This window comes from Protopterus annectens, chromosome 9.part0, assembly GCF_019279795.1.
Source record: "Protopterus annectens isolate FY-2018-M chromosome 9.part0, PAN1.0, whole genome shotgun sequence".
In the NCBI taxonomy this organism is placed as follows: Eukaryota; Metazoa; Chordata; order Ceratodontiformes; family Protopteridae; genus Protopterus; species Protopterus annectens.
In genome coordinates this window covers 1,193,765,328-1,193,792,949 of record NC_056743.1, presented here as the reverse complement: position 1 = coordinate 1,193,792,949, position 27,622 = coordinate 1,193,765,328, and the positions used below count along the sequence as shown (strand labels likewise).

Below are 27,622 nucleotides of genomic sequence, written 5' to 3'. Positions count from 1 at the left end.
CTTCCGTCCTCATCACAGCACTACTTCAACCCTCCTAGCCTTTACCAACACCATAAACCATAATCGCAACAATAATTATATTTCCTCAGCCCTCTTCTTGGATCTTTCCAAGGCATTCGATATGGTTGATCACCAACTTTTAATCCACACCCTGCAAACATTCTGTCTAGATACTAAAGCCCATCAATGGTCTGTCCTCTGGCAGAACAAACTCTCTAACCTTCTACCTAACACCCTTGGAGTACCACAAGGCTCTCTACTAGGGCCCTTGCTGTTCTTCATCTTCATTACTGTCCTACCAAAAGTCAGCTGTATCCAATATGCTGATGACTCTACTCTGATTTGCTCGGCCGCATCTGCAATAGAGTTGTGGTCAGCTTACCCAGACCACCTTTAATACAATAGAAAACTGGCTTTCTGAATGTCATATGATCCTAAATCCCAAAAAAACTAAAATGCTGTTATTTTCACCAACACGTAGGTCTACCGCTTTCACCTTTACAATAAATTCAAATGATGGCACAATAATCTCCCCTGACCCCTCTACAAAACTATTAGGTGTCATCATAGATAGTAATCTAAAATCCGACCTACATGTTAACCAAACTATCAAAACCATCAATAAAAAACTAGGGATCTGAAGTAGGATATTCATTTGTCTGCAACCTGTGGGTTATGGATCCGACATCGGATCCGAACCGGCATGGTTTTACAGCTATGGATCCAAGCTCTCAGCTCCTCCCCTCACCCATAATGCCCTGCTCTACCCTCATGACCTCAGATCTCGTTTGCCGCGCTGGTGACTGGATATTGGTATTCATAGCTCTCAGCTAAGTGCTTATTTCTTACTGTTTTAACAAAAAACTTTGAGTTTTTTTTGTGCTTTTGTGTGAAAGTTTAGGTTTCCCCTTTTGATAGTTGTATTTAGAGTTTCTATAAGTATCTTTTTTTCCCTCCCCTCGCTGTTGCGTAGAGTGTGTGTGTTGGGCCTGTGTGTCTCTTAGTTTTAGTTACTTTCTTGAGTAGCTTTAGTAGCTTTTTAGATTTGATGGCTGATCAGCCCAAATCTATTTTTTCTAAATGCACCGAGTGTGGCAATAAGCTGTCACCGGCTGATGGCCACACTGGTGTGTTATGCCTGGGGTTGAACACCTCACATCTGATGCTCCATTTCTGCAGTTTTCAACCCCAGGGCACATAAGGAGCGGAGGTCCAAGCTTGTCTTGGTGGGTCTTTTACCATCTGACTCGGCTCTGCCTCCTTCGGGAAAAACCGTGGATCCGTTATTCCTCTGTGGCACCCCTCCTGCTCCTGGGACTCAACCTCCCGCTTCTGGAGGAGAGGGAGGCTAGGATCGAGGGAGAGAAGCACAAGCGGCGGGCCGAGACCTCTGTTTCGGCCCCGCCAGCTAAGCTGGCTTCCTCCTCCGGCTCATGAAATGGGCTCGGTCTCCTCCTTCGGTGTTCCCCCATACAGACAATTTTTTCAAAATTTACCAAAAAAAACCCCCCTTTTTTTTTCCCAATTCCAATTTTTGTTTTTTTAATTTGGCAAGAAACATTTTTTGGGGGAAAATGGCCCCCTTCCCCCTCAAATCCAAAAAGGGCCCACTAAAAGGGTTAAACCCTTTTTCCTTTTAAGCCCTTTAAACCGGGGGGGGGGGGGGGGGGGGGGGGGCGGGTGGGGGGGGGGGGGTGGGGGGGGGGGGGGGGGGGGGGGGGGGGGGGCCCCCCCCCCCCCCCCCCCCCCCCCCCCCCCCCCCCCCCCCCCCACCCCCCCCCCCCCCCCCCCCCCCCCCCCCCCCCCCCCCACCAAACCATGTCCCCTTTTTTTTTTCCCCTTTCGCCCTCTTCTTGGACCCAAGGGCTTTTCATTTTGGTTGGTCCCCCTTTTAGGGGAAACTTCTGTTGGGGTCTGGCCCCGGTTTTGTTCGGGCCCTCCTCCCTCCTCATTTGGGCCAAAAGGCTTCCCCCAGGGCCCCGGGGGCGCCCTTTTTCTGTCCCCAAAATTTGCTTATAAAAAATTTGTTTGAGGACTCCTCTAAAGCCCCGGGTTTCCTCAAAAATTTGGGCACTTACTCCCCTTTTACAAAAAAAACGGTTTTTAAAGGGGGGAAGGTCCCCCGGTCACCCCAAAGGGGGGTCTCCTTTAGACTTTTAAAAATGGGAAATACTCCCTAAAAAAAGGGGGGGTCCAATTTTTCCCCTAAACCCCCTGTTCCTTAAACCTTTTAAAAAAAAGCGGGGTTATTCTTTTGCCCCCTGCCCCCCCGGGGTTTTGGACCTTATCCAACCATGGAAGAAGGAAAACCTAGCCCTTCCCAAAGCCCGATTGGGACCTTTAGTCCGTTTCCGCCGGGCCCCCATTTGGATTAAGGGGCCTCGGTAATGCCATTTTTTCGGGGCGGGAAAGAGGTTTTTTTCCAGGAAGAGTTTTTTAAATTTTTTCCCCCCGGCGGGCTGGATGTGGGTTGGGGGCGGTTTTTTTAGTTACCCTTTTGGGCCTTTGAACTTTTAAATTTAGGTGCACCCCAAATCTTTTTTAAAAGGAAAAAGCTGCATTCCCCCAGTCCTTTTTGGGGGGGAAAGGGGAAAAGTTTTTTGGCCTTTTCCCCCGTGGTGGCCCCCCCCTTATCACCCCCTTTACCCCCCTGTCGGGCTAACCCCCTTCAGGGAGGGGGCTAGAAAAGGACAGGAGGCACCTGGGGGGGCGGGCCTTTGGGCCCGCCCCCCTTTCCCTTTCCCAATTTTTCCTGGCCCCTTTGGTGGTTTCGTTGTTTAAAAGGGGGCCCGGGGGCCGTTCCCAGACGGGGAGGCTTCCCGGCCGTCGGAATCCGCTTTTCTCACCCGAGGCCCATTAAGGAACCAAAAGGGCCCAAAAGAAGATGGGGTTCTTCCCTCCCCCGGGGCTCCCCCCAAACCAGTCCTTCCCGGTGGGCAGGGAAAGGGAGGGGCGGGCCCGAGGCAGGGGGCCCCCCTCCCGGGCTTGGGTCCGGAACCTTTTCCCTGGGCCAGCCGGGGGGGGGAGGTTTGGCCCGCTTTTGTCTGGGGCATGGGGACCGGTTGGGGCCCTCGGCCAGGGACCCCATTTCGGACCCTTTGGGGTTCCCCCAAATTATAATCGGAGGTTCACCCCCCTTTTTTCACTTCCTTTAATCCCTCCCCGGGTTCCCCACCCCCCCGGGAAACCCCGCTTTTGGCCCCAGGAAAAATTGGGCCTTTTGAAAAAGGACCCTCCACCCCCCGGGTTCCCCAGGAAACCAAAAGGATCATTTACCCCCAGTTTTTTAAGGCCAAAGGGGGAAGGGAACTGGGACCCCGGGGATTTCCCCCTTTTGGAGCCCCCAAGGAAAATTCAATGGCCCCCAATCTTTCCCCCCTTTTTTGGGGAGAAAATCATTTTGGGTGCCCCTGACCCCCGGGGGCCCCCTTTTTCCATGGAAGGGGGACCCCGGGGGGACCCAAACCCCAAAAACCATTGGGCCCTTTTCCCTTTTTTCTACCCCCCCCAGGGTGGGCCCGGTTTTCCCAGGGGTTGGGGCCCCACCGAGGCTTCAGGGGCCCCCATTTTCCCCCGGGGCTGGTAGGAAGGGGGGAACATTTTATTGGCCCTTTCCTTTCTCCATTTCCCCCTTCGGGGATCACAATTTTTTAAAAATCCCAACCCCCCTGGCTTTAAAAATTTCATAGGGGCCATTTTAGAAAAGTTAAAAAACCTTCCTCGGGGGGGCGGCAGAGTTAAAACGGGCACTAGGTCGGGCCTCCTTCCTTTCCTTTTTTTTTCCCTGGGGGTTTAAAAGGGCCTTCACGTTTTTGATTTTTTCCTTTTGGAAAGGTTAAATTACCCAACAGGGGGGGCCTTTCCGTGGAATCCTTCTCTCCCCCAGACTCCCTGGGGAAAATCAGAAGGTTTGGGTTCGGGGGGCCCATCCCGGTCTACAACCCCTTCCGGGCAGGGCCCAGGGGGGGCCTTTCCCCCCCTGGGGGGGGCCCCAGGCCGGGGTAAAGGTTTTTGGGGCCAACCAGAACCCTGATTCCCCAATTTTCCCAAAGGAGCTTTGCCCTTAGGGCTAGCCTTCAGGCCCCTTTTTTCCTTAACCAAGGATTCAACCCCTTTTCTTTCCTTCCCAAAGTTGAAGCCTGGGGTTGTCCCCCTCGGGGGCCCCCCTTTTCAGTTGGCCATTCCAAAGGGGTCCCCCCTTCGCGATGGTGGGGTTCCCCGGGGGTTCTTTTTGGGTTTCCAAGGGCCCGCCTTTTTCCTAGCCTTTCTTCCCCTGGCGCCCAAGAAAAACGGGGTTCGCAATTTCCCCTTCGGGGAAAAATCCGGATTTTTCTAGCCCTAGGGAAGCTTCTAAACCTAAGGACCCGGATTTTTTTGGGCCTAGCCAGTCAAAAAGTTTTTTTTTTAACCCCGGGGCCCCAAATATTAAAGTTTCCCCCCCTCTTAGGGGGGGCCCCCCCCTTTGGGGTTTCACCCCCCAACGGTTACCAGGCCCTTTTCCCCACCCTTCCCCCCCTTTCCCAACCAAAAAACCAACCCCCCGCTTTGGGGTTTCCGGGGGGGTTTGAAAAAATTTTTTGTTTTGGCGATTTCGACTTAGGGGGGGACCCTCCATTCCTTTCGGGTTGCCGGGAATTTGGGTCCGGGGTTTGGGCCCGCAAAGCATTTTTCCTTTCCGGCTAAAGAAAACGGGGGTTTTGTACAGGGGTCTCCCTTTGGGCCCCCTGTACATTGAACCCAAAATTTCGGGGTTTTTTGGGGGCCCAATGATTTTAAAAGGCCCCCATTTGGGTGTTTTCTCCCCCCCCACGGGTGCCAGGCCCTCCAGCCGGGTCCAAAAGGGCCCCCCGGCCAGGGCAAAGGGCCAGCCAAGCTAAAAAGTGCCGGGGTTAAAACCCCCCTTTCCCCAGGCCTTTCTTTTTTAAAATTGCTTAATCGAAATTTTTTCCCTTTTTTGGAGGATCTAAATCTCACCCGCGGGGCCCCCTTTTCAGCCCCGGAAAAGCCTGGCGAGCCCCTTTAGGCCATTTTTGGTCCTTGATGGGTTTTTCCTTTTTTGGGTCCCAAAACAAACTGAAAAGGCCGGGGCTCCTTTCTCCAATTTTGAAGATTAAAAAGCTAAGAACCCTTGGGCTCTTTTTTCCCACCAGAAAAAGAATTTTTCCTTTTGGGGGGAAACCCTTCCCTCCATAAAGATTTCCAAGGGCGCCTTTTTGGGCCCAGGGCTTAGACCTTTCGCCCTTTTTCCCAAACCGGACAGGCCCTTAGTTTCCCCCGTTTTTTGGTTGATTTTCAATTTATGCCGCCCCGGTTTCCTCCGCCCCTCCCAAAAACCAAAGTTTTAAGGGGGCCGACACCCCTCCCCCAAACCTTTAAAAAAAAGGGCCCTCTTTGCAAACCCTGAAAAACCCCCAGGGTCCCAACATGGGGCCCGCCTTTTGAAAAACCCAATTTTTAAAAGGGGCCCAAGGCTTTAGAAAATTTTGGGGAAAAGGTTTACCCCAGCACTTCTCGGGCCTAGACCCTTTAAACCTTGCCGGGGTTTCACCAAGATACAAAACCAAATTTACCCCTTTCAGTTAAAAAAAACCCTTAACTTTGGGAAAGAAATTTTTAAATTAGAGGGTTAACTCCCCCAACGGGGTTAGCCCCAAAAGGGCCGGGGGAACCCCCTGGGGGCCTTCCCTTTAGTTTCCCCTGAGGGAACGGGAAAAAAACTGCCAGGCCAAAGGCCCTTTTCTCCGGTTTCATGTTAAAGTAATTCCAGTGTTTCCCTAGGAAAGAAATTTTTTGGGGGAAACCCCTTTCCCACCCAGGAGAAAAAATGGAAGAAAAGGGAAATTTCGTTCCCAAAAAGTTAAAAGGATTTTTTGCATTCCCAACCCCAAGGTTTAGCAAACCTCCTGCCCTTTTGGTTTTTTCCCAAGACTCCCCCAAGTTTTCCCCCCGGGGCCCCCCAAAAGGGCTTTTCCCGGGGGCCCAGAAATCAACCAAACCCCCCCTTTTCCAGACCCAAAACAATTAAAGGGTCCCAACAGAGGCCCCAACAAAACCCCTTTTCCCTAAAGGGGAAACCAAGGCTTAACCAAATGGGAAAAAGGGGAAAAAATTCAGCTCCTCTGGGCAAAGTTTAAACCTTATTTTCAAAGAACTGGATTTTACATTAACAAAAAAACCAAGGGGAAAATTTTAAAAAATAGTTTTAAGGAAAGGTTTAACTTAAAACATTTAAAACCACCCAAAAGGGAATGAAAACTATTTCCAAATAAAAACCAGAGGCCTAAAAAGGATAATGGAAAGAAGCCCCCCTTAGGACTTTTAAAAATTTCCCAACCCAGGAAAGGGAAAGGGTTTTCCCCTCCCAGCATTTATTAAAAAAAGGAAAAAAGGGAAAATTTCTGTTAAAAACCTTTAAAATTTTCTTCATTTCCCCCAAAAAATTCCAAAATTTGGTTTTTGACCCACAAATTTCCCCCAAAGGGGAAAGGAAAGGGGGTTGGGCGGAAACCAATCCAAGGGGGGCCTCCCGGGCACGTCCCAAAAACGACCCCCCCTCCCAAAAACCTAAAGGATTTCCCTTTCCGGGGGAAAAAAAGCACTTCAAAATTTTTAAAAAGTTTTGGCCCTTACAAAACGCAAGTTTTTTAAAAAACCTGGATAAAGGTTAAGGGCCATTCCAATTTTCCCAGGAAATTCCAAATTTACCCCAAACCCGAGCCTAAAAAGGGAAACAAAAGAAGCGGGGAAAACCAACAGAACAAAAAGGGTTTTATTTGCTACCAAGCCGGGAAAAATTTCCAATTTCCCCCAAAATAACATACCTTTTCCCAAAAAAAAAGGCCCCAAATTTTTTGGGGCGGAAATTGGGGGGAACCAGTTAAACAAAGGGCCCCCCATTCCCAACTCAAAAAAACCCCAAAAAGAACTTCTTTACTTCCCCTTTGGCCCAAAAAAAAACTGCCCAATTTAACAAAAAAAAGCCGGGAAAGGCCCCTTGGGTTTCAGGAATTCAAATTTTCCCATTTGCCGCTAAAAGGGAAAACAAAAAAGGGGCCCAAAAAATTTAAAAGGGCCCCAAACGGCAAAACCCCGGGGGAAACAGAAATTTTAAAAAAACCCAAGGCTTAAAAAAAAGGAAATTCCCTTGGGGGGGCCTAAAAAAAGGCTTTCCAATCAGGAATTTCCCCTTTCCGGGTCAAAAAAGAAAAAGAACAAAAAAACCGGGGCCCGGGCTTCAGGACCAAAATTTTGGGGCCCAAATTTCCCGGACAAAGGGAAAAATTGTGGCCCAAAAAGGTTTTAATTCCCCACACAACCTAAAAAAAAACCCCCTTTCCAGTTAAAACGGAATTAAAAATTTCGGGCCTTTCCTAAAAAGGGGGCCCCTTTTAAAATAAGGGAACCAGCCCAACCCCAACGGGGTTAAATGGGGGGGACATCAACAAACGGGGAGGGACTAAATTCAACCCCTTTGCAAATAATTTTTAAAAAAATGGGGAAAAACCCTGGAAATAAAAGTTAAAACCCTTTCCAAAAGGGGCCCAATTTTTGAAAAGGGAAAAAGAAAAACCCAGCGGGGACAAAAAACCGGGGAACCACACCCCCAAAAATGTTTTGGAATGGGGGCCCCCGGCATTTTAAAGACCATCCAAAGGGAAATTTTTGGGGAAAAAAAATCTCAGAAGACTTTTAAAGAAAACCCCCAAAATCCCAGCCAAAAACTGCCCCGGACATTTAAAACCCACAAAAAAAGGGGGAAAGTGGACTCTCTCTCCTTCAGCTGGAAAGGCCTAACAGCATATGCATTCCCACCTTTTCCTTGATACACAAAGTATTATTAAAAATCAAGGAGGAACAGCCAGGATAATCCTGATAGCTCCAAACTGGCCAAGACAACACTGGTACCTCTGCTGAGGAGCATGTCTCGGGAACAATATGTGGCCAATACCACTGATGCCCTTGATGCTAACTCAGAACAACTACAGCACCATACATCCAAACCTGAAAACGTTGCAACTGACTGCATGGAACATCACATAGCAGCAGCTAATCAAGTACTTTCCCAAAGAGTTAAAGACAATAATCTTGAAGCACGCCCAGACCTTCAACAAGAAGGAACTACGCTGGAAATGGAAAGGTTTGTCACTTGGAGTTCTGAAAGAGGAAAAGATGTTTCAAACATAGATATGCCTAATATTCTGGAGTACCTGGCGAACTTCTCTATTCAGGCCTGTCCTACTCCTCCATCAAAATACATGCATCAGCTATTTCAGCAGAATACAGCTTTGATCCACCTGTCTTTTCACACCCTTTACTCAGACAGTTTCTCAGAGGAATCAAGAATGTAAAACCTCCAAGGAAACCACCATTGCCAACAGGACTTAAACTGCATTAGAAAAGTTGACACTTTTACCCTTTGAACCAGCAGCAACAGCAGACTTAAAATACCTGTCTTGGAAAACTGCTTTCCTACTGGCAATTACTTCAGCAAGGAGGGTTTCAGAACTACAGGCCTTAATGGCAGTGCAACCCTTCCTAATCTTCCACCAAGATAGAGTGTCCATGAGGACTAATCCAACTTTTATGCCTAAAGTGGTATCTAGATTGTCCTTAAACCAGGCAATCCACCTCCCTACCTTCTTTCCCAACCCACAAAACAGAGGGAAAGAATATTGCATACCTTGGATGTACATAGACAGCTACGCTACTACTTGGACAGAACCAAAAGCAACAGAAAGACTGACCAACTTTTGGTAGCCTATGCAACAGGAAGGGAAGGAAGAGCTATTTCCAAACAGACAATCTCCAAATGGATAGGAAATTGCATTCGATTCTGTTACTCCTTCATGGAAACCAATTCCACAGAACATAAGACCTCATTCTACAAGGGCAACAGCCACTACCACAGCCTTCTTACGAGGAGTGGCAACCAAAGACATTATTGAGGCAGCTACTTGGACCTCCGTGCATACATTTGCCAAGCATTATAATTTGCCTCTATATTCCAGATCCCGAGCAGGTTTGCCACTGCTGTACTGCAAGGGATCCTAACACACCATAATCTTTCTTTATCCTCCTCCCTAGTTGGCTATGGTATTCTACCCAGTAATGACTGCAGATGCATCCATGAAGGACATAGTACAGTTTTGTACCTACCAGAAATGTAGATGTCCGAACTGGATAGCATCTGCAGTCAGGATTACTCCCTCCTTCCCCTCTGTGGTACTCCTAGGTGTTTACCCCCAATAGCTAACTGTGGTGGAGTCTTTATGGTGTATTTGTTTGTATATATGTACATACATGCTTATTTTTGTGTTTACCTATCCTTTTTGGAAACATTGGCATTCTCTCCAAAAATTTTAGCCTTCCTAGAGGGCTTCTGGCATCTGGGGCAAGAAACACTGAGGAAAATGGCGTCGGCTGATGCTTTTATACCCGAAGACCAACAGAGATGACGTCGGGTGAAGGCGACATCAGCCGAAGCCGGACCCGGACTTTGGAATCCGGCCGACTGAAGGGCTGCCTGACGACAGGACAACCCAGCTGTAATGACTGCAGATGCTATCCAGTTCGGACATCTACATTTATGGTAGGTACAAAACTGTACTTTGTCTGGTACATCAACAAGCAAGGGGGGACAAGGTCTTACCCTCTTTGTCGAGAAGCCATGAGAGTTTGGGAATGGGCAATCTCCACCAACCGCTTTCCAATAGCAACGCACATTCCGGGTCGGTCCAACATCCTAGCGGACAAGCTCAGTCGCACCATTCTGACCCCTTACGAGTGGTCTCTCAATTGTCAGGTAGCGGGCGCATATTCGCACGGTGGGGAACCCTTCATGCGATCTTTTGCCTCTCCTCAAACACCAAGTCGACAGTTTTTTCTGATACCTCCTCCCGGAGGTACCAAGGCAGCTCTGGTGCATGCTTGGCCACCCGGTCTTCTGTATGCTTATCCACCCTTGCCTCTGATGCTCCAAGTTCTTCAGAAAGCCTCTCGGGTGGGTTGCAGAATGATTCTCATTGCTCTGTTTTGGCCTCGACAGATCTGGTTCCCCTTCCTAGGTCTCACTCGGTGAATCCTCCTTGGATTCTAGATCCCATCGGATCTGATATCCCATCCATCCTGCATTCCTCCTCCATCTGGACAACCTGAAGCTGACCGCTTGGCTGCTCCAGTTCCTCTTGATCAGGACTCCCGGTATTTCGTCACCTGTTAAGGCAATTTGGTGGCAGCTCATAAACCATCCACTAGAAAGGTTTACACGCAGCAAGTGGAAAGCGTTTTTCTTTGTGGGCGGGCGCAAGGCCTGAATCCCTTCACGGCTCCTCTTCCATTAGTGCTTGACTTTCTAACCACTCTCTTAGATGGTGCCAGCAGTTCCACAGTCAAAGTACAACTGGCGGCAATTTCTCATTATCACATTGGCCATGACTCTAATCCTCTTATGTCAGCCAAATTGTGTAAAATTTTTCTTAAAGGTACCTTTCTTCTCAGGCCCCCTATAAAACAAGCGGTTCCTCCTTGGGACCTCTCTCTGGTTCTACAGGCCTTGACCGCCCCCCCTTTCGAGCCAGCTGCTGGTGGATCTCAAATTCTTGTCCCACAAGACAGCCTTTTTGGTAGCCATTACATCGGCCAAGAGAGTTTCTGAGCTTCAAGCATTATCAGCTAAACCTCCTTACTTGGTATTTCATCCGGACCGTGTCTACCTCAGGACCAACCCGTCCTTTCTTCCTAAAAGTAAACTTCTGAAGCAAACATCAATCAGTCCATTAACCTCCTGTTTCTTCCCTAAATATGAAAACAAAGGTGAATATCAGCTCCATTCATTAGATGTTCACAGGCAACTTAGATTTTATCTGAACAGGACTGGCTGGTCATAAGCAATCCGACCAGTTGTTTATTTCCTTTGCAAAATTCAATTTGGGCAAGCCAATTTCTAAAGTTTCTCTGTCCCGCTGGATTTCACAGTGCATCTTATTGGCTTATCAAGCTTCAGGAAGGCCCGCACGGAAGGGTTCATGCCCATTCAACCGGTCAGTATCTACCTCGGCAGCCTTCAAGGCTAGGGTTCCTCTAGATGATATTTCAGCAGCAGCCACGTGGGCTTCATCTCATACTTTTATTTCCCACTATAAGTTGGATCTTGCATCTAGGGTAGAGCATCCTTTGGCTCCGCGGTGCTCGAATTTCCTTCCATGATGGCCACCAAGATTCAGGTAGCTGGGGACTCTGTCCCACAGGTTGAAGACAAATGAATATCCTACTTCAGATTTAGAAGTTATGTACTCACCATAACGTTCCATCTGAGTAGGTGTATTTATTTGTCTGCAACCATCCCTCTATCCCCTGGCCTTTCAGTTTCCTGCTTATTCTATGTTACCCTTTTCAGGGTGTTGTTGCTTTGGCAAACTTGATCTGAGGTCATGAGGGTAGAGCAGGCATTATGGGTGAGGAGGAGCTGAGAGCTTGGATCCATAGCTGGAAAACCATGCCGGTTCGGATCCGATGTCGGATCCATAACCCACAGGTTGCAGACAAATGAATACACCTACTCAGATGGAACGTTATGGTGAGTACATAACTTCTAATTACTTTACAGAATAAAAGCCTTCCTAACCAACTCCAGCTAAAATTGCCATAGCTCGCTCTCACCTTCTTTCAACCCTTCTGTATGCATCCCCTCTACTCTCGAATTTAAACAAGACTGTCCTTAAACTCTCAACTTGCTACAACCACGTTGCCAGGTTTGCCACTGGGCTGCCATTTAGGATGCATCATTGCATCAATCTAAACAAGCTTGGATGGCTTGAACTACCCAGCCTAATACAGTATAACCAACTGATTATGGCCTATAAAATCCTCTATAAACCGGACAATACTCCTGCACTTAAATATTGTCACCCCCTATAACAATCCCAGACTGCTTCGATCCTCTAACAAACTACTAATTCAGACTAGCAAAATTAATAACACAGCCAGTGAGACTTTCTTTGCAAACTCTGTAAGTAGATCCTGGAACTTTCTTCCAGCTGATATTACCTTACTTTCCACCTTAGGTCAATTTAAAACTAGACTCAAACAACATTTGTCACTTAACTGGCTATGTCATTGTATCAAGCCTGGCTAACTGTCTCTAGAATGTGTAAAAATCTGTTAACCATTTTACTGCGTAATTTAATCCTGATTTACGCTTGGGATTAACTCTAACCTGTGGAACTTGTTTAACTTGCTTACTTATGTAATCTCTGTAAATAGTCTTTTTGTAATATGTAATGCTGTATCTGCTTGGAGCTTTTCTCCCCAGGCCTCCACTGAAAATGGACATGCATCCAGTCGGACTATCCCGGTCAACAAATGTAAAATAAAAGTTATTAAAAATAAATGTAAAACCACCACAGTATAGTGAACAAAGACTGGTTTCAGAGAAAGCCCCACCATCTTCAGTGTAATGTAGAGCCTCAACTTCAAAGTGTACGTTTAAAACCTCCTGCATAGTGACAGCGACAAAAACAGGCAGGTAGAAAATTAAAGGAAGACCCCTGAAAAACTTCAGGGCATTCATTTAGTCCAGAATAAAATAAAAATCCCAATGTTGTTATGCAAAACTTCTACCTTCATCATATTGATCACTGTTGCAGTAGCCTTAGCTGTATGGATTATGTCCTGCCAAGGATATAACAGCAGGCCAGCTTCCAAAACTTAAGCGCACTTTCCACACTCCCAGACTGACAGGCAGTTTGAGCTGACTAAAATAGAAGTTTGGGAGTGAAGCCCTTCAAAACTTTACTGCTACCAAATAGTACTCTTCTCTGAGGCTTTCAAGATCATCTGTCTGTGCTTTCCTTTGCTGGGCAGTTAAGTCCCCTTTGAGGGAAAACCCCTTCCAAGTCTTAATTTTATTGATGTTTTATTACTTTCCTCTTCAACAACTTTCTTTTAAATCTAGGTGCGTTATGTTTTAACAGGCTGTCTTGAGACTAATGTACTTTTAAGTGGAGCACTTGTTTTTCTTCTGTCAGTTTAAAAGTAGCGTAAACTAACTGAAAACTTATTTTTTGTGGTGAAATTGTATTTATTTTTCCTTTGTGGGGCTGTGACATAGTGTTGCAAAGTGTTTTTTTTTTTTACTTTTTTATTTTCTGTAAGAAGAAGAAAAAAAAAAAAAAAAAAAAATGTGTACTGGTTGCTTTACCGATGATTGCTTATCGTCTTTCCTGGGAAAGAGACACCATTTTTACATTTTTGGCTTGACCATGGAAAAGACTTCTGGTCCCATGGTCAGTCCTCCTTCCACCCACAAAAAGAAAACATTAAGAAAATAACTTTTGCCACCACAACAGGCTAAAAATTTGCCTCAGCTACAGGTGTGCGACTCTGCTGTGGCCATTACTTTTACCTCAGACCACTCATCTTTTGTCCTGGATCACTGGTGTAACACCAATAGCTACTGTGGACTAGGGGTTAGCCACATCCTCTGTAGCTGTTGGAAGTCCCTCACTGGGTAAAGGAAAGCTACTTGTGTTGGTCTTGGGAGAGAACAGGGAAGGGTTTCCCTGTTGTCAGAATGCTGTGTCCATCCCTGGGGAAGCTGCTGCTGCCATTAATAACACAGGTGGTCCAAGTTTTCCTGTCAAAAAGAAACGGAAATCCAAGCATATGTGCACTCTCTTCCTCAGCTTTGTTTTGATAGTAGTTTACTGGTTCTGGCTCGGGGTTTAATTCAGGCTATTGTTCTTTCTTTATGTAGTAGTTTCTGGTAAAAGAAGGAAAGATTCCCCTTTAGATTCAGAATCTTGAATTCTTCATACAAACTGGGAAGATGTAGGGACTGATGCAGGATATTCTTTCCTCCAAATATCTGATTCATACCGAGTAGAGCTCCATGTCTGATTCCCCTGTAGGGGTTTCTGTTTCTTGGAGACTGTTTCTAGAATGTGCCAGTGTTTCAGTGGGAGAACACTGAGGATGTCCTTCAAGGAAGCATCTGCAGTCATAACAAATGGGTTGTCCTGTCGTCAGGCAGCCCTTCGGTCGGCCGGATTCCAAAGTCTGGGTCCGGCCGCTGATGTCGCACTTCACCGAACGTCATCTCTGCTGGTCTTCGGGTATAAAGGCATCAGCCGACGCCATTTTCTTCAGTCTTTCTTGCCGCGTGGTGCCCGAAGCAGAAGCTGTTCGCAAGTGCCGGTCGGTCAGATCCAGAGATTCCTACTACCGAATACTACTTCGAAGACTTCTAAAAGCTAAGTACCCCATTGGGGACTCTTTCTTGCCTCAGCCGATGTCAGAAAAAGTAAATAACTGTTTAACTTGTGGGAAACAAATACCTCATAAAGATTTCCACTCATACTGCCTACCTTGTTTAGGCCCAGACCACGGCGTAGCTGCCTGTTTAGCCTGTGCTTCCTTCAACCGACGCTTAGGCGTCGGTCGGAGTTTGCTGAACAGTTTTCGGCTCAGACTTTGGCGTACATTATGCCATCGGATCCTCCGACTACCCAAATAGTTAAAAGCCAAAGAAAAGACCGACACTTTCGCGGTCCGCGGTTTCGGCGAAACCACAGTTAAGCAAGCAGCAGTGTCTCTGTTTCGGCGAAACTGAAAACCGGTCAACCCTCAGCGAATCCATGACTACTACTGAGGCCCCTGCTACCTTAGTTGAATCGGCCTCTGAAGTTTTGCTACTACTGTGGTTTCTAGTGACTTATCGGACACCATCCCTTTGGATGTCTCTACCCCAGCACGTGGTGCTGCTAGGCCTCCTGCTGCCATGTCTATAAAGGCCTTTGCCAGGGCCAAAGCAGCCAAAACTGTTAAATCAGTGCCTGTTAAGGCCCCTCACAGAACACACTTCTAGTTCTCAAATGCTAACTCTGGCAGGATTTAATCTCATAATTAGGGGATCCCAATCTCACCCAGACAGGGCCTCTCGGCCCCAGAAAAGAGAGACCTAGGGCAGAGCCCCAGCCAGAGTCCTCTGATGATTCTTGGATGACTCACATACTACAGATCAGCCAGAGGCTCCTTTTTCTACTGAAGACTCCGATGCTGATGAATCCATTCCATCTGCCTCTCACCAGAGGAATTTTCCTTTGGGAAACCTTACATGCCATGAGAGAACAATTCCAATGGCAGGGACAAGATTTCTCAGATTCAAGAAAAAGGCTTAGGACCTTTCTGCACTTACCACAACATAGACCATAGCTATACCTCAGTCTTGCCTGTTGCGGATGATGCATTTAATGATGTTTGCACTGCACCTGATTCTTTACCCCCAGCCCCTGCCAAACCAGACAGATTTTACAGGGTACCTCACACTCATCACCACCTTTTCAAGACCCCACTTGCAGATCCTGAGACTATTTCCCAGGGCCTAAGGCAGTAGCTTCTACTCAGCAAAGAACCCTCTCCTTCTGAAAGGGAATCCAGGTCCTTAGAGAGATGGGGCAAAAAAGTTTACACCTCTGCTACTCTCTCAGCCAGAGCTTTAAACTGTCAGTTTCACTTGATCCAATACCAAGAGTTTATGCTTGATCAGTTATCTAAGAAACTGTCCTCTGATGAACCCTTAGATAAGAAATATGTTTTAGAAATGGTAAATAACATACAGCAGGTTAGTAACCATTCTTTAAAATGTGGCTATGATGCACTGGAGGCTTCATTTAGATCAGCCATGACTGGCACAGTAATAAGAAGGCATGCATGGTTGAAAGAGCAGGTCCTGCGGATCATGTTAATGCAAAGCTGTTAGATGCTCCTATGGATAAGGACAGTCTTTTTTGGTACCTCTGCTCAGGAAGTAATAGAAGAAAATGGAGGAGAAGGCAAAATCTGTTCAAACAGTTAAGGATTTCTTACAGGTTCAGCCCCAAGGTTTAGCAGGAACTGGCCTGCCAAAATTGGTCCTTTCCAGATTCCTCAAGATCTCAAAGAGGCAGGAATAGGCGCTCTAGAGGTAGAAATCAAACCATAGGAGGTGCCTATAGAGGGGGCCAGTGGCAGGCAATAACCAGCGAGGCACGGACACAACCACTGCCACTGCAACAGGACAATCACGGTGACTGGCCTCTGACACACCTACCAGGTAGCAAATAGCAGCACCTTTAGGCGGAAAGTTAACCTTATTTTCAAAAAATTGGCACTATATCACAAAAGACAAGTGGATTTACAAACCATAGACCAAGGTTACAGGTTCCACTTCCACACCTTACCAGTAAAAGAGGAATGCCAAACCTACCTCCAACTCAAAAGCAGAAGCTCTAAAACAGGTAGCTCAACTAACACAGATGAGAGCTGTGGAAAGAGTTCAATAGCACAACAGGGCAAAGGATTCTACTCCAGACTCTTTCTAGTTCCAAGAAAAGAAAAGTTGGAGACCTATACTCGACCTGTCCGTCTTAAACACTTACATCATCGTCCCAAAATTCAAAATGCTGACCCTACAGCAACTTCTTCCCATGCTGGGCAAGGAGTGTTGGCTGGTAACTCTAGATCTCAAGGAGGCATACCTGCACGTCCCCATACGACAGAAGATACCTCAGATTTCTTGCAGGATCAGAGCATTATCAATTCTCAGCATTGCCCTTTGGCTTATCTACTGCGCCCAGAGTATTCACAAAATGCCTGGCATCAGTAATCGCTCATTGCAGGCTACAGGGAATCCAAATTTATCCATACCTGGACGACTGCCTGTTACAAGCGGACAACAAAGACAAGCTGACAACAGATTTACAAAGGGTCATTTGCTTACTACAAGCCCTGGGATACACAGTCAATTTAAAAAAGTCAAGACTGATCCCATCCCAGACAAGAACTTTCTTGGGTGCAGAATTGGACACAGTAAAACAAATGGCGTTCCTGACTGCAGAAAAACAAGAACAACTTCCTCTTTACTTCTTGGCATTAACAAAGCAGAACAAACTAACAGCAAGAAAAGTACTGCAGGCCTTGGGCTTTATGGCATCATGCATACTCCTGGTCCTATGCCAGACTGCATATGAGAAAATTACAGTGGTACCTAAAGAATTTATGGTCTCAGCACAGGCACAGCTTAGAAACCGAAATCCCACTAATTCCATGCCTGAAGCAAGAGTTCCTATGGTGGGCGAGCATGCCAGTCAAACACAGGCTTGCCTTCCACAACTGTCAAGCAAACCAAACCATCACAACGGACGCCTCAGACCTAGGGCTGGGGGCACACATGTTGGACAAGTGCATACAAGGATTGTGGACTCCAGACCAGCTGCACCTGCACATAAACCAAAAGAAATGCTGGCAGTAAAATTAGCAATCCAGAAATTCAGGCCATTCCTCAAAGAAGGCCATTTAATGATAAGGACAGACAACACCACTGTCATGTGGTACATCAACAAGCAGGAGGCACTCATTCTTACCCTCTATGCAGAATGACTATGGATCTTTGGAACATGGCTCTGAGCCACAACATCCAGTTACAGGCAATATTTGTGCCAGGAAAAGAAAACATCCTAGCAGACATGCTAAGCAGAACTACCTCGGATGCTCACGAATGGATGCTGCACCCGGACATCTTCAAGACCATCACAAAGAAATGGGGAATGCCCCAAATAGACCTATTCGCATCCCCACTCAACCACCAGCTCAAGAAATTCTGCACAAGGACGTTCCACCCGCTTGCATGGAAGTTGGACTCTCTATCCTTCAGTTGGAAAGGCCTAACAGCTTATGCATTTCCACCTCTCCCTTTGATGCACAAGGTACTACTAAAAATCAAAGAGGAACGCCCAAGGATAATTCTGATAGCTCCAAATTGGCCAAGACAACACTGGTATCCCTTGCTGAGGAGCATGTCTCAGGGGAGAATGTGGTCAATACCCCTGATGCCTTTGATGTTAACTCAGAACAACTTCAGCATCCTACACCCAAACCTAAAAACCTTACAACTGACTGCCTGGAACATCACTTAACAACAACTAACCCAGGCTTATCTCAAAGGGTTAAAGACATTATCCTTGAAGCCCGCAGACCTTCAACAAGAAGGAACTATGCAGGAAAATGGAAAAGGTTTGCCACTTGGAGTGCTGAAAAGGAAAAGATGTGTCAAACATAGACATTGCTAACATCCTGGAGTACTTGGCAGAGCTTCTTCATACAGGCCTGTCCTATTCCTCCATCAAGATACATGCATCAGCTATTTCTGCGGAATACAGCTTTGATCCACCTGTCTTCTCACATCCTCTACTCAGGCAATTCCTCAGAGGGATCAAGAATGTAAAACCTCCTAGGAAACCACCATTACCAGCATGGGACTTGAATTTTGTGCTAGAAAAATTGACACTCCCACCATTTGAACCAGCAGGAACAGCAGATCTTCAACACCTATCATGGAAAACTGCCTTCCTACTGGCAATTACTTCAGCAAGGAGGGTTTCAGAACTACAGGCTTTAATGGCAGTACAACCCTTCCTAATCTTCCATCAAGATAGTGTCCATGAGAACTAATCCTACATTTATGCCTAAGGTGGTATCCAGAGTGTCCTTAAACCAGGCAATCCACCTGCCTACCTTCTTCCCAACCCACAGAACAGGGGAAAGGCTACATACCTTGGATGTACATAGACAGTTACGCTACTACCTGGACAGAACCAAAAGTAATAGAAAAACTGACCAGCTTTTAGTGGCCTATGCAACAGGAAGGGAAGGAAAAGCAATTTCCAAGCAGACAATCTCCAAATGGATAGGAAATTGCATAAGATTCTGTTACTCCTACCATGGAAAACCAGTTCCACAGGACATAAGACCTCATTCAACAAGGGCTACAGCCACTACCACAGCTTTCTTAGGAGTGGCAACCAAGGACATTATTGAGGCTACTTGCACCTCCGTGCATACATTTGCCAAGCATTATAATTTACCTCTATACTCCAGATCCCGAGCAGGGTTTGCCACTGCTGTACTGCAAGGGATCCTAACTACACCATGATTCCTTTTCCTCCTCCCTATTTTGGCTATGGTATTCTACCCATTTGTTATGACTGCAGATGCATCCTTGAAGGACATAGTACAGTTTTGTACCTACCATAAATGTAGATGTCCGAACAGGATAGCATCTGCAGTCAGGATTACCCACCCTCCTTCCCTCTGTGGTACTCCTAGGGTATTTACCCTCCCAATAGCTAGATGGGGGGGGGGTCTCTTATGGTGTATTTGTTTGTATATATGTACATACATGCTTAATTTTTGTGTTTGCCTTCTACTATTTTGGAAACATTGGCTTTTCTCCCAAAATTAACTTCCTAGAGGGCAACTGGCATCTGGGGCAAGAAACACTGAAGAAAATGGCGTCGGCTGATGCCTTTATACCCGAAGACCAGCAGAGATGACGTCGGGTGAAGTGCGATAGTCGGGCGGACCCAGACTTTGGAATCCGGCCGACTGAAGGGCTGCCTGACGACAGGACAACCCATTTGTTATGACTGCAGATGCTATCCTGTTCGGACATCTACATTTATGGTAGGTACAAAACTGTACTTTCTCAGTCTTTCAGAAAGTACTATGAGTTGTTACAGAAGGAATTTCCTGAACCCACACCCATTGCTTCTGTTCTGTTTGCTGAATAGGATGTGTGTTAATGCCTACAATTTTCCTGGTAAACCGCCAGCTGCCCCTAAAAAAAAGTTTCAGTTGTTTAAATACACTATTCCCAAACCTGACCCAGCTGCTATAGCTTTAGTTGATCCTACTGCTGCTAAGCACTTAACTAATTCCAATCCTACTTTTTCTGATGAGATAGGACAATTATTGATAGGTATGGGAAAAAAGTTCATACTTCTGCAACTTGTATTTTCAAACATTTAAATTATCAGGCTAATATGTTTCTTTGTTCTGACAAATTGTGAAGGTATGAGAGATGCTTTATCTGTAGTTTTTTCTTGAGGAAAAATCTGATTTAAATAACTTGGGTTCCTCTGTTGCACAGGTCACTACTTATTGTATTCAGTGTGTATGACCTTCATGTTCATCGTGCATACAGCTGCAGTCGTAACAGATGGGTTCTCCTGCCGTCAGGTGGGTCCTCGGTCGGCCAAATTCCAAAGTCTAGGTCCGGCGTCGGTTGTCGTCGCTTCTTCCCTGACGTCAGTGCGACAGGGGTATAAAGGAACCAGCCGACGCCATTTTCTCCAGTCTTTCTTGCCGCGCGGTGCCCGAAGCAGAAGCAGTTCGCAAGTGCCGGTCGGCCAGCTCCTGAGATTATGAAAATTTGGAAACCGAAGTCTTCTTAAAAGCTAAGTACCCCGTTGGGAAACTTTTCTTGCCTCAGACCGATGTCAAAGTTAATAATTGTATTTCTTGTGGGAAGCAAATACCGCATAAGGATTTCCATTCCCTTTGTATACCTTGTTTAGGCCCAGACCACGACATCTCGGTCTGTCGCTTTTGTGCTACATTCAACAAACGCACTATTAAGCGTCGGGCGGAGTTCGCCCAGCATTATTTTGGGAAAGCATTTAATTATACTATGTCGCCGGATACTCCGACTCTGGTTTTGTCTAAAAAACGCAAAGACAAGGACCAACACACGAGGTCCGCGGCCTCTACTGACACCACGCCAAAGCCGGCTACACGTGGTACGGTTCTCAGCGAGGCACCTACGCAGCTCCTGACTACCAACGACACTTCTTTGACGGTGTCTCCTGTGCCCAAGGTCGCATGCTTCTCGGCCCACACCCCGACTACAGATACCGAAGCCACTCTTGGCGTTGAAACTCAGAATGTGGACAGGTCCGCCTCCACTCAAGGTGTCTTCAGACCTTCCTCTTCTTTCTCCATCAAGGCTTTCACAAAGTCTAAAGCAACCATGCACTCTGAGACCAGCTACACAGGGCCCATCTCCAGGCCCCATGCCTAAGAAACAGATGCTTAAAATGGCTGAGGACTTAATTATTCTTATCAGAGGTTCTCAGCCCCCACCGGACAAAGGCCCAGAGTGGAGGAAGATTCCCTCCTCTGATCAGGGCTCCATTATTTCAGAGCACTCTGATGATCAGGAACATTCTTACTCCCTTTTGAAGACTCTGATGCGGAGGAATCCATCCCTTCTGTCCCCAGAGGATTACTCATTTGGGGAAACTTTGCATACTTTAAGGGAACACTTCCACTGGGAAGGCCAAGATTATTCAGATTCCAAGAAAAGGCTCAGGGAATTTCTCTTGCTACCTCAGCACAGGCCTCTGGCTATACCTCCTGTCTTGGACATCCTAGATGATGTTTACTCGGAGGCTTGCCTTAACCCGGACTCTCTACCTCCAGCTCCAGTTAAGCCGGACAGGTACTACAGGGTTCCTGACTCACACCAATTTCTATACAAAAGCCATGCTGCTGACCCAGAAACCATCTCACAGGGCCCCAAGGGAGTTAAGGCCTCCATTGCTAAAAATCCATTACCTTCCGAGAGAGAATCCAGATCCTTAGAAAGGTGGGGGAAAAAGGTATATACCTCCGCTACCTTATCCATGAGGGCCTTAAACTGTCAGTTTCATATGCTAAAATACCAACAGTTTTTGTTATCACAGTTGAAAAGTAAAATGTCACAACCTGAACAACCAGACTTGAAGGATTTGATGCATAGTGCAGAACAAGTGGGTAAGCATACCTTACAAAGTGGTTTTGATGCTCTAGAGGCCTCATGTAGAGCTGCTGTTACAGGATCAGTCATACGTAGGGCATGCCTGGCTCAAGGAACAAGCCTTACCTGATCATGTCAAAGCTAAATTACTAGACGCCCCTCTTCAAAAGGATGTACTATTTGGTGCTAATGCTGAGGAGGTGTTAAGGAAAATGGAGGAAAAGGCTAAATCAATGCAAACTGTGAAAGAATTTCTACAGGTACAACCCCCACGCTTTAGTAGAAATTGGCCTTCCAAAAACTGATACTTTCCTGCCACGGACAGACCCCAAAGAGGCAGATACAGGCGCCCGAGGGGCAGAGGACAAGCCCAAGGATCATTTAGAGGCAGACAATGGCAAGCTCCTACACAGAGGTGGTGAGGATAACTCGCAATCTTTCAAAAAGCAAACCTAATGACTTCCCTTTTGCATGCCAACCAAGTCTCAAATGGAAGCCCCGTTAGGAGGAAAGCTGGCATTATTTTCAAAAAATTGGCATATTGTCACAAAGGACAAATGGATCCTGGACATTATAAACAGAGGCTACAAATTCCATTTTCACACCCTTCCAAAAATGAGAGGCATGCCAAACCTGCCACACAATCAAAGGGCAGAGGCACAAAGGCAAATTACAGATCTCATAAACATGAAAGCTATTCAAGAGGTACTCCACATCTAACAAGTTCAAGGTTTTTATTCCAGGCTGTTTCTGGTGCCAAGGAAGGGAAAAGATTGGAGACCTATTTTGGACCTGTCCATCCTAAACACATTTCTACTCGTACCAAAATTCAAGATGCTCACTCTACAGCAACTTCTTCCCATCCTGGGCAAGGAGTCTTGGCTGGTAACATTGGACCTCAAGGAGGCATGCCTGCATGTCCCAATCAGACAAAATTGCAGAAGGTATCTCAGATTTCTTGCAGGTTCAACCCATTATCAATTCTCTGCATTGCCCTTTGGCTTATCTACTGCGTCCAGAGTATTCACGAAATGTCTGGCATCAGTAATTGCCTACTGCAGACTTCAAGGGATACAAATATACCCCTATTTGGATGACTGCCTGATCCAAGCGGACAGCAAGCACATTCTTCTGAAACATCTGGCTTATGTAATAATGTTGTTGAACTCTCTGGGATACACAGTCAACAAAAAGAAATCGAGGCTAATACCCTCTCGGAAGATAATTTTCCTGGGTGCCAATTTGGACACAAACACCCAGATGGCCTACCTCACGCCAGAGAAGCAGGGGCAACTAATTCAATACTTCAGAACACTAGCAAATTGCACCAGGCTGACTGCAAGGAAAATCCTGCAGGCTCTGGGAATCATGGCATCTTGCATCTTACTAATCCCATGTGCAAAGCTGCATATGAGGAAACTACAGTGGTACCTGAAAAACATATGGTCTCAACACAGCCACAGTTTGGAAACAATAATACCACTAATTCCATGTCTGCAAAAGGAATTTCTGTGATGGGCTCAAGCATGTCAAACAAACACAGGTCTTCCATTCAGCAAGCCTCAAGCAAATCAAGTCATCACAACAGGCTCGGACTATGCCTGGGCGCACATGACAGATCGGTGCATTCAGGGCAAATGGTCCCAAAAAGAAAAGCACCTTCACATCAATCAAAAAGAAATGCTAGCAGTAATAAATGCTATTATAGCTTTCAAGGACCTTCTACAACCAGGTCAACTATTGATAAGAATGGACAACACCACAGTTATGTGGTACATAAACAAACAGGAAGGAACACATTCTTATCCCCTATGCAGACTGGCCATGTCACTTTGGAACATGGCCATGGACTTACAACTGGAACTACAAGCACAGTACTTGCCAGGCAAGAAAAACACGCTGGCAGACAACCTAAGCAGGAATATGACAGATCCACATGAATGGAAATTGCATCCAAAAGTTTTTACAGAAATAATCCAAGAATGGGGAAGGCCAGACATAGATCTCTTTGCCTCCCATAAAAATCATCAATTGACAAAATTCTGCTCAAGGATTTTCCATCCAAAGGCCTGGAGAGTGGACGATCTCTCTTTCAGTTGGACATCAATGACAGTTTATGCCTTCCCACCTCTTCCTCTGCTGCCCAAAGTTCTATTGAAGACCAGAGCAGACAGACCAAAGATGATTCTCATTGCTCCGGACTGGCCAAGGCAACACTGGTACCCACTCCTGAGGAGCCTGACGCATTTCCCACCATGGACCCTGCCTCTAAAGCCTCTTCTGACTCAGCACAGCTTCAAAACTCTTCACAGCCAGCTAAAAACACTCAGTCTAGCCGCATGGAAGATTCCTTAGCATCACAACAGGCCCTACTCTCCAAGGAGGTGCAAGATGTCATTTTGGAGGCCAGAAGGCCATCAACTAGAAAAGCTTACTCCGCAAAATGGAAACGTTTTTGTGTCTGGAATGAGAAAAAGGGTCAGGATCCTGGAAAACTGAATTTACCTCAAATACTACAGTATTTGGCTGAACTGCTAAGCAGTGGACTTTCTTTCTCCTCCATCAAAATCCATGCCTCAGCCATTTCTGCAGAATACAACACTGATCCACCTTTATTCTCTCACCCTCTCTTAAGACAGTTCCTCAGAGGGGCTAAGAATTTAAGACCTCCAAGGAAACAACCAATACCTGCTTGGGATCTTAATTTCATTCTGGAAAAACTGACCTTGCCTCCCTTTGAGCCAGCTGCCTTATCAGATTTGCAATATTTGTCCTGGAAGACAGCTTTCCTTCTGGCTATCACCTCAGCTCATAGCGTTTCAGAACTACAGGCTCTCATGGCTGTCCAGCCTTTTACCATCTTCCATCAGGACAGAGTTTCCTTACGAACCAACCCGTCCTTTATGCCTAAAGTGGTATCCAGGGTAGCTTTAAATCAGGCCATACATTTACCTACTTTTTATCCTAATCCTCAAAACAAAGGGGAGAGATTACTACATTCCTTGGACATCCACAGACAACTGCGTTATTATTTGGACAGAACAAAGCCTTTCAGAAAATCAGAACAGTTCTTTGTGGCGTATGCGGTAGGAGCTCAAGGAAAGCCAATTTCCAGACAGTCAGTCTCAAAATGGATACCCCACTGCATACGCTTTTGCTATTCCTTTCATGGCAAAACTGTACCTACAGGCATTAGAACTCATTCCACCAGGGCCACAGCCACCTCTGCAGCCTTCCTCAGAGGAGTTCCTACCAAGGATATTTTGGAAGCAGCCACTTGGAGTTCTGTGCATACCTTCTCCAAGCACTACAACCTACCACTATACTCCAAATCTAGAGCAGGCTTTGCCACTGCAGTCTTGCAGGGCATTTTGGCTCCCCCTAGTTCCACCTAGTGCCTACCACCCCTTTCTTAGCTTTGGGATTCTACCCATCTGTTATGACTGCAGCTGTATGCACGATGAACATAGTACAGTTTTGTACCTACCATAAATGTAGATGTTTGAGTTCTAATACAGCTGCAGTCCAGGTTTCCCTCCCTCCTTCCCCTCTTGGGACAGGCCTATAGGCTAACACATCCTCATACAACCTGATTGGGGTATTCATTTATGATGTATTTGCTTGCAACTACTGTATTTTGATTATATTGCACTGCATTATTACACAAATGTATGTATTGCCTTCCTTCTGGGGGCACTTGACATCTGGGGCAAGAAAAACTGAAGAAAATGGCGTTGGCTGGTTCCTTTATACCCCTGTCGCACTGACGTCAGGGAAGAAGCGACGACAACCGACGCCGGACCTAGACTTTGGAATTCGGCCGACTGAGGACCCGCCTGACGGCAGGAGAACCCATCTGTTATGACTGCAGCTGTATTAGCACTCGAACATCTACATTTATGGTAGGTACAAAACTGTACTTTAGTACTACTTCCAAAGCTATGGCTGCATTCACAAAACCTCCCAGATGATGATGAAATTTTAAGTTCTCCCCTGAATAGAGATTTAGTATTTGGTTCCTCTGCTGTAGAGGCAGTGGGAGGAAATTCCTACATTCCTCTTCCCTCAGTCAGAATTTCATGTTTCCACTGCTGTTTTTCACGTTTCTGTTCATCCAGATTTCATACATTTCTTAAGGTTTTGTGCATCTGGGTCAAATTATTAGTTCTCTGCTGTACCCTTTGGACTATCCGCTGCACCAAGAGTGTTCACAACATGTCTGTCTCCATTTATAGGTGAATGCAGGCTGCTGGGTATTCTTTTTTCCATGTTGCTCATCTTTGCAGTTTTTGTTTTTTCCAGAGTATCAGAAATATCCGTCTTTGGTGAGATGTCTGTTACATAAGCTGTGATTCAAAGAAAACACTCATAAGTCTTTTTTGACTTCCTCACACAGGATTGTATTCACAGGGTGTCAACTAGACACCTCAGTTCAGAGAGCTTTTCTTCTGCAGGAAAAATAGATCTTTATGTCTATCTAAGGTTTTCATTTAGACTTTGGTCATTGTGAGGGAATACCTAAGGGTTTTGGTATCCTGGCATCTGTTATTCTTATGATAACCCTGGAAAGACTCCACATGAGAAAGGTACTGTGGTATGTGATGTTTCTCTGGTCTCCACATCAACACCCTGTATCTTTTAAAATCTCGGTGCTTGGGTTTGTCCAGCCACAAGCTACCTCACAGACTGGATCTACTCTCACCAAAAACAGGTGTTTGATATACTCTGTCATCAATCATGTTCAGTTGACTGCCTTGGATGACTGATTCCTTTTTGGCACCTGTTTACTGAGGACATGCAGCAGGTACTAATGGTGCCAAGAAAGCCTGCCACTAGAAAGTCATATACTAGCAAATGGAAAAAGTTTTTTTGTAGGTGCTAACAACATAACCGGCACCCATTCAGGGCTAGTTATTCTCTGGTTTTGCAGTATTTGTGTGAAATAATGTCTTATTGCCTTTCTTATTCTTGTATCGATGTTCATTTATCAGCCGTTTCATCATGTCTGCCCATGGATCCTCCTCTTTCTAGGCAGTCTCATGTGAAAATGTTCTTGAAAGGGATTTTGCATAAGAGTCCTCCAAGTAAACTAGTGGCTCCCCCCTGGGATCTTAATTTTGTGTTAGAGAAGCTAACACTTTCTTCATTTGAACCAGCGAAGTTGTCTGACCGGAGGTTCTTAACATGAAAAACATTTCTACTGATTGCTCTGACCTCTGCAAGAAGGGTATCTGAGTTGCAAGCTGTTATGGTGAGTCCAACCCTATTTCATTTTTAGTGGGGACAAGGTTTCTTTGAAAAATACTTTCATGCCTAAAGTGGTATCCAAGTTTACTTTGTCAAACTATACATCTCCCCGTTTTCTTTCCCAAACCTAGAGATGAGGGAGAAAAGGTACTGCATACCTTGGATGTCCATAGACAAATCTGTTACTGTCTTGACAGAACTAAATCTTGCAGTTCTTCTGACCATTGTTTTTCTTGTGAAGGTAAGTAGGAAAAATGATGTTCTTCGCGTTTCACTGTTGCAGTCATTACATTTGGGTAATCTGCTGGCAGGTTGCTTTCAGTCGGCCTGATTAACAAAGTCTTGGGTCCTGTGTCGGTTGCTGTCCCTTCTTCCATGATGTCAGGGGTATAAAACATGCAGCCGACACCATTACATCAGTCTTTCTTGCTGCACATTGCCCGAAGCAGAAGCAGTTCGCAAGTGCTGGTCGGCCGACTCCTGAAATTTTTGTTTTCAAGTTTCAGAACCGAAGCCTTCAACTAAAAAGCCAAGTACCCCATTGGAGAAACTTTTTCTTGCTCCTTACCAATGTCAGTAAAAGTTAATAATTGTATTACTTGTGGGAAGCAAATACCTCATAAGGATTTCCATTTGTACTGTATTCCTTGCCTAGGCCCTGACCATGGCGTACATTGTTGTCGGTTTTGTGCTTTATTTAATCAGTGCCCCATCCATCGTCGGTACATTTTTGCTTCTAAATATTTCGGTTCTCGGTTTAATTAT

At 46.0% G+C, this 27,622-nt stretch overlaps 1 protein-coding gene across 1 annotated transcript in view; it reads left to right on the top strand.

The window, feature by feature from the left end:
- Positions 1-27,622, top strand: part of ZDHHC5 (zinc finger DHHC-type palmitoyltransferase 5) — a 1,362,456-nt gene that overhangs the window by 641,066 nt on the left and 693,768 nt on the right. Inside the window, 1 exon segment of the mRNA XM_044084108.1 lies at positions 6,344-6,350. Coding sequence (XP_043940043.1) covers positions 6,344-6,350 — 7 coding nt within the window.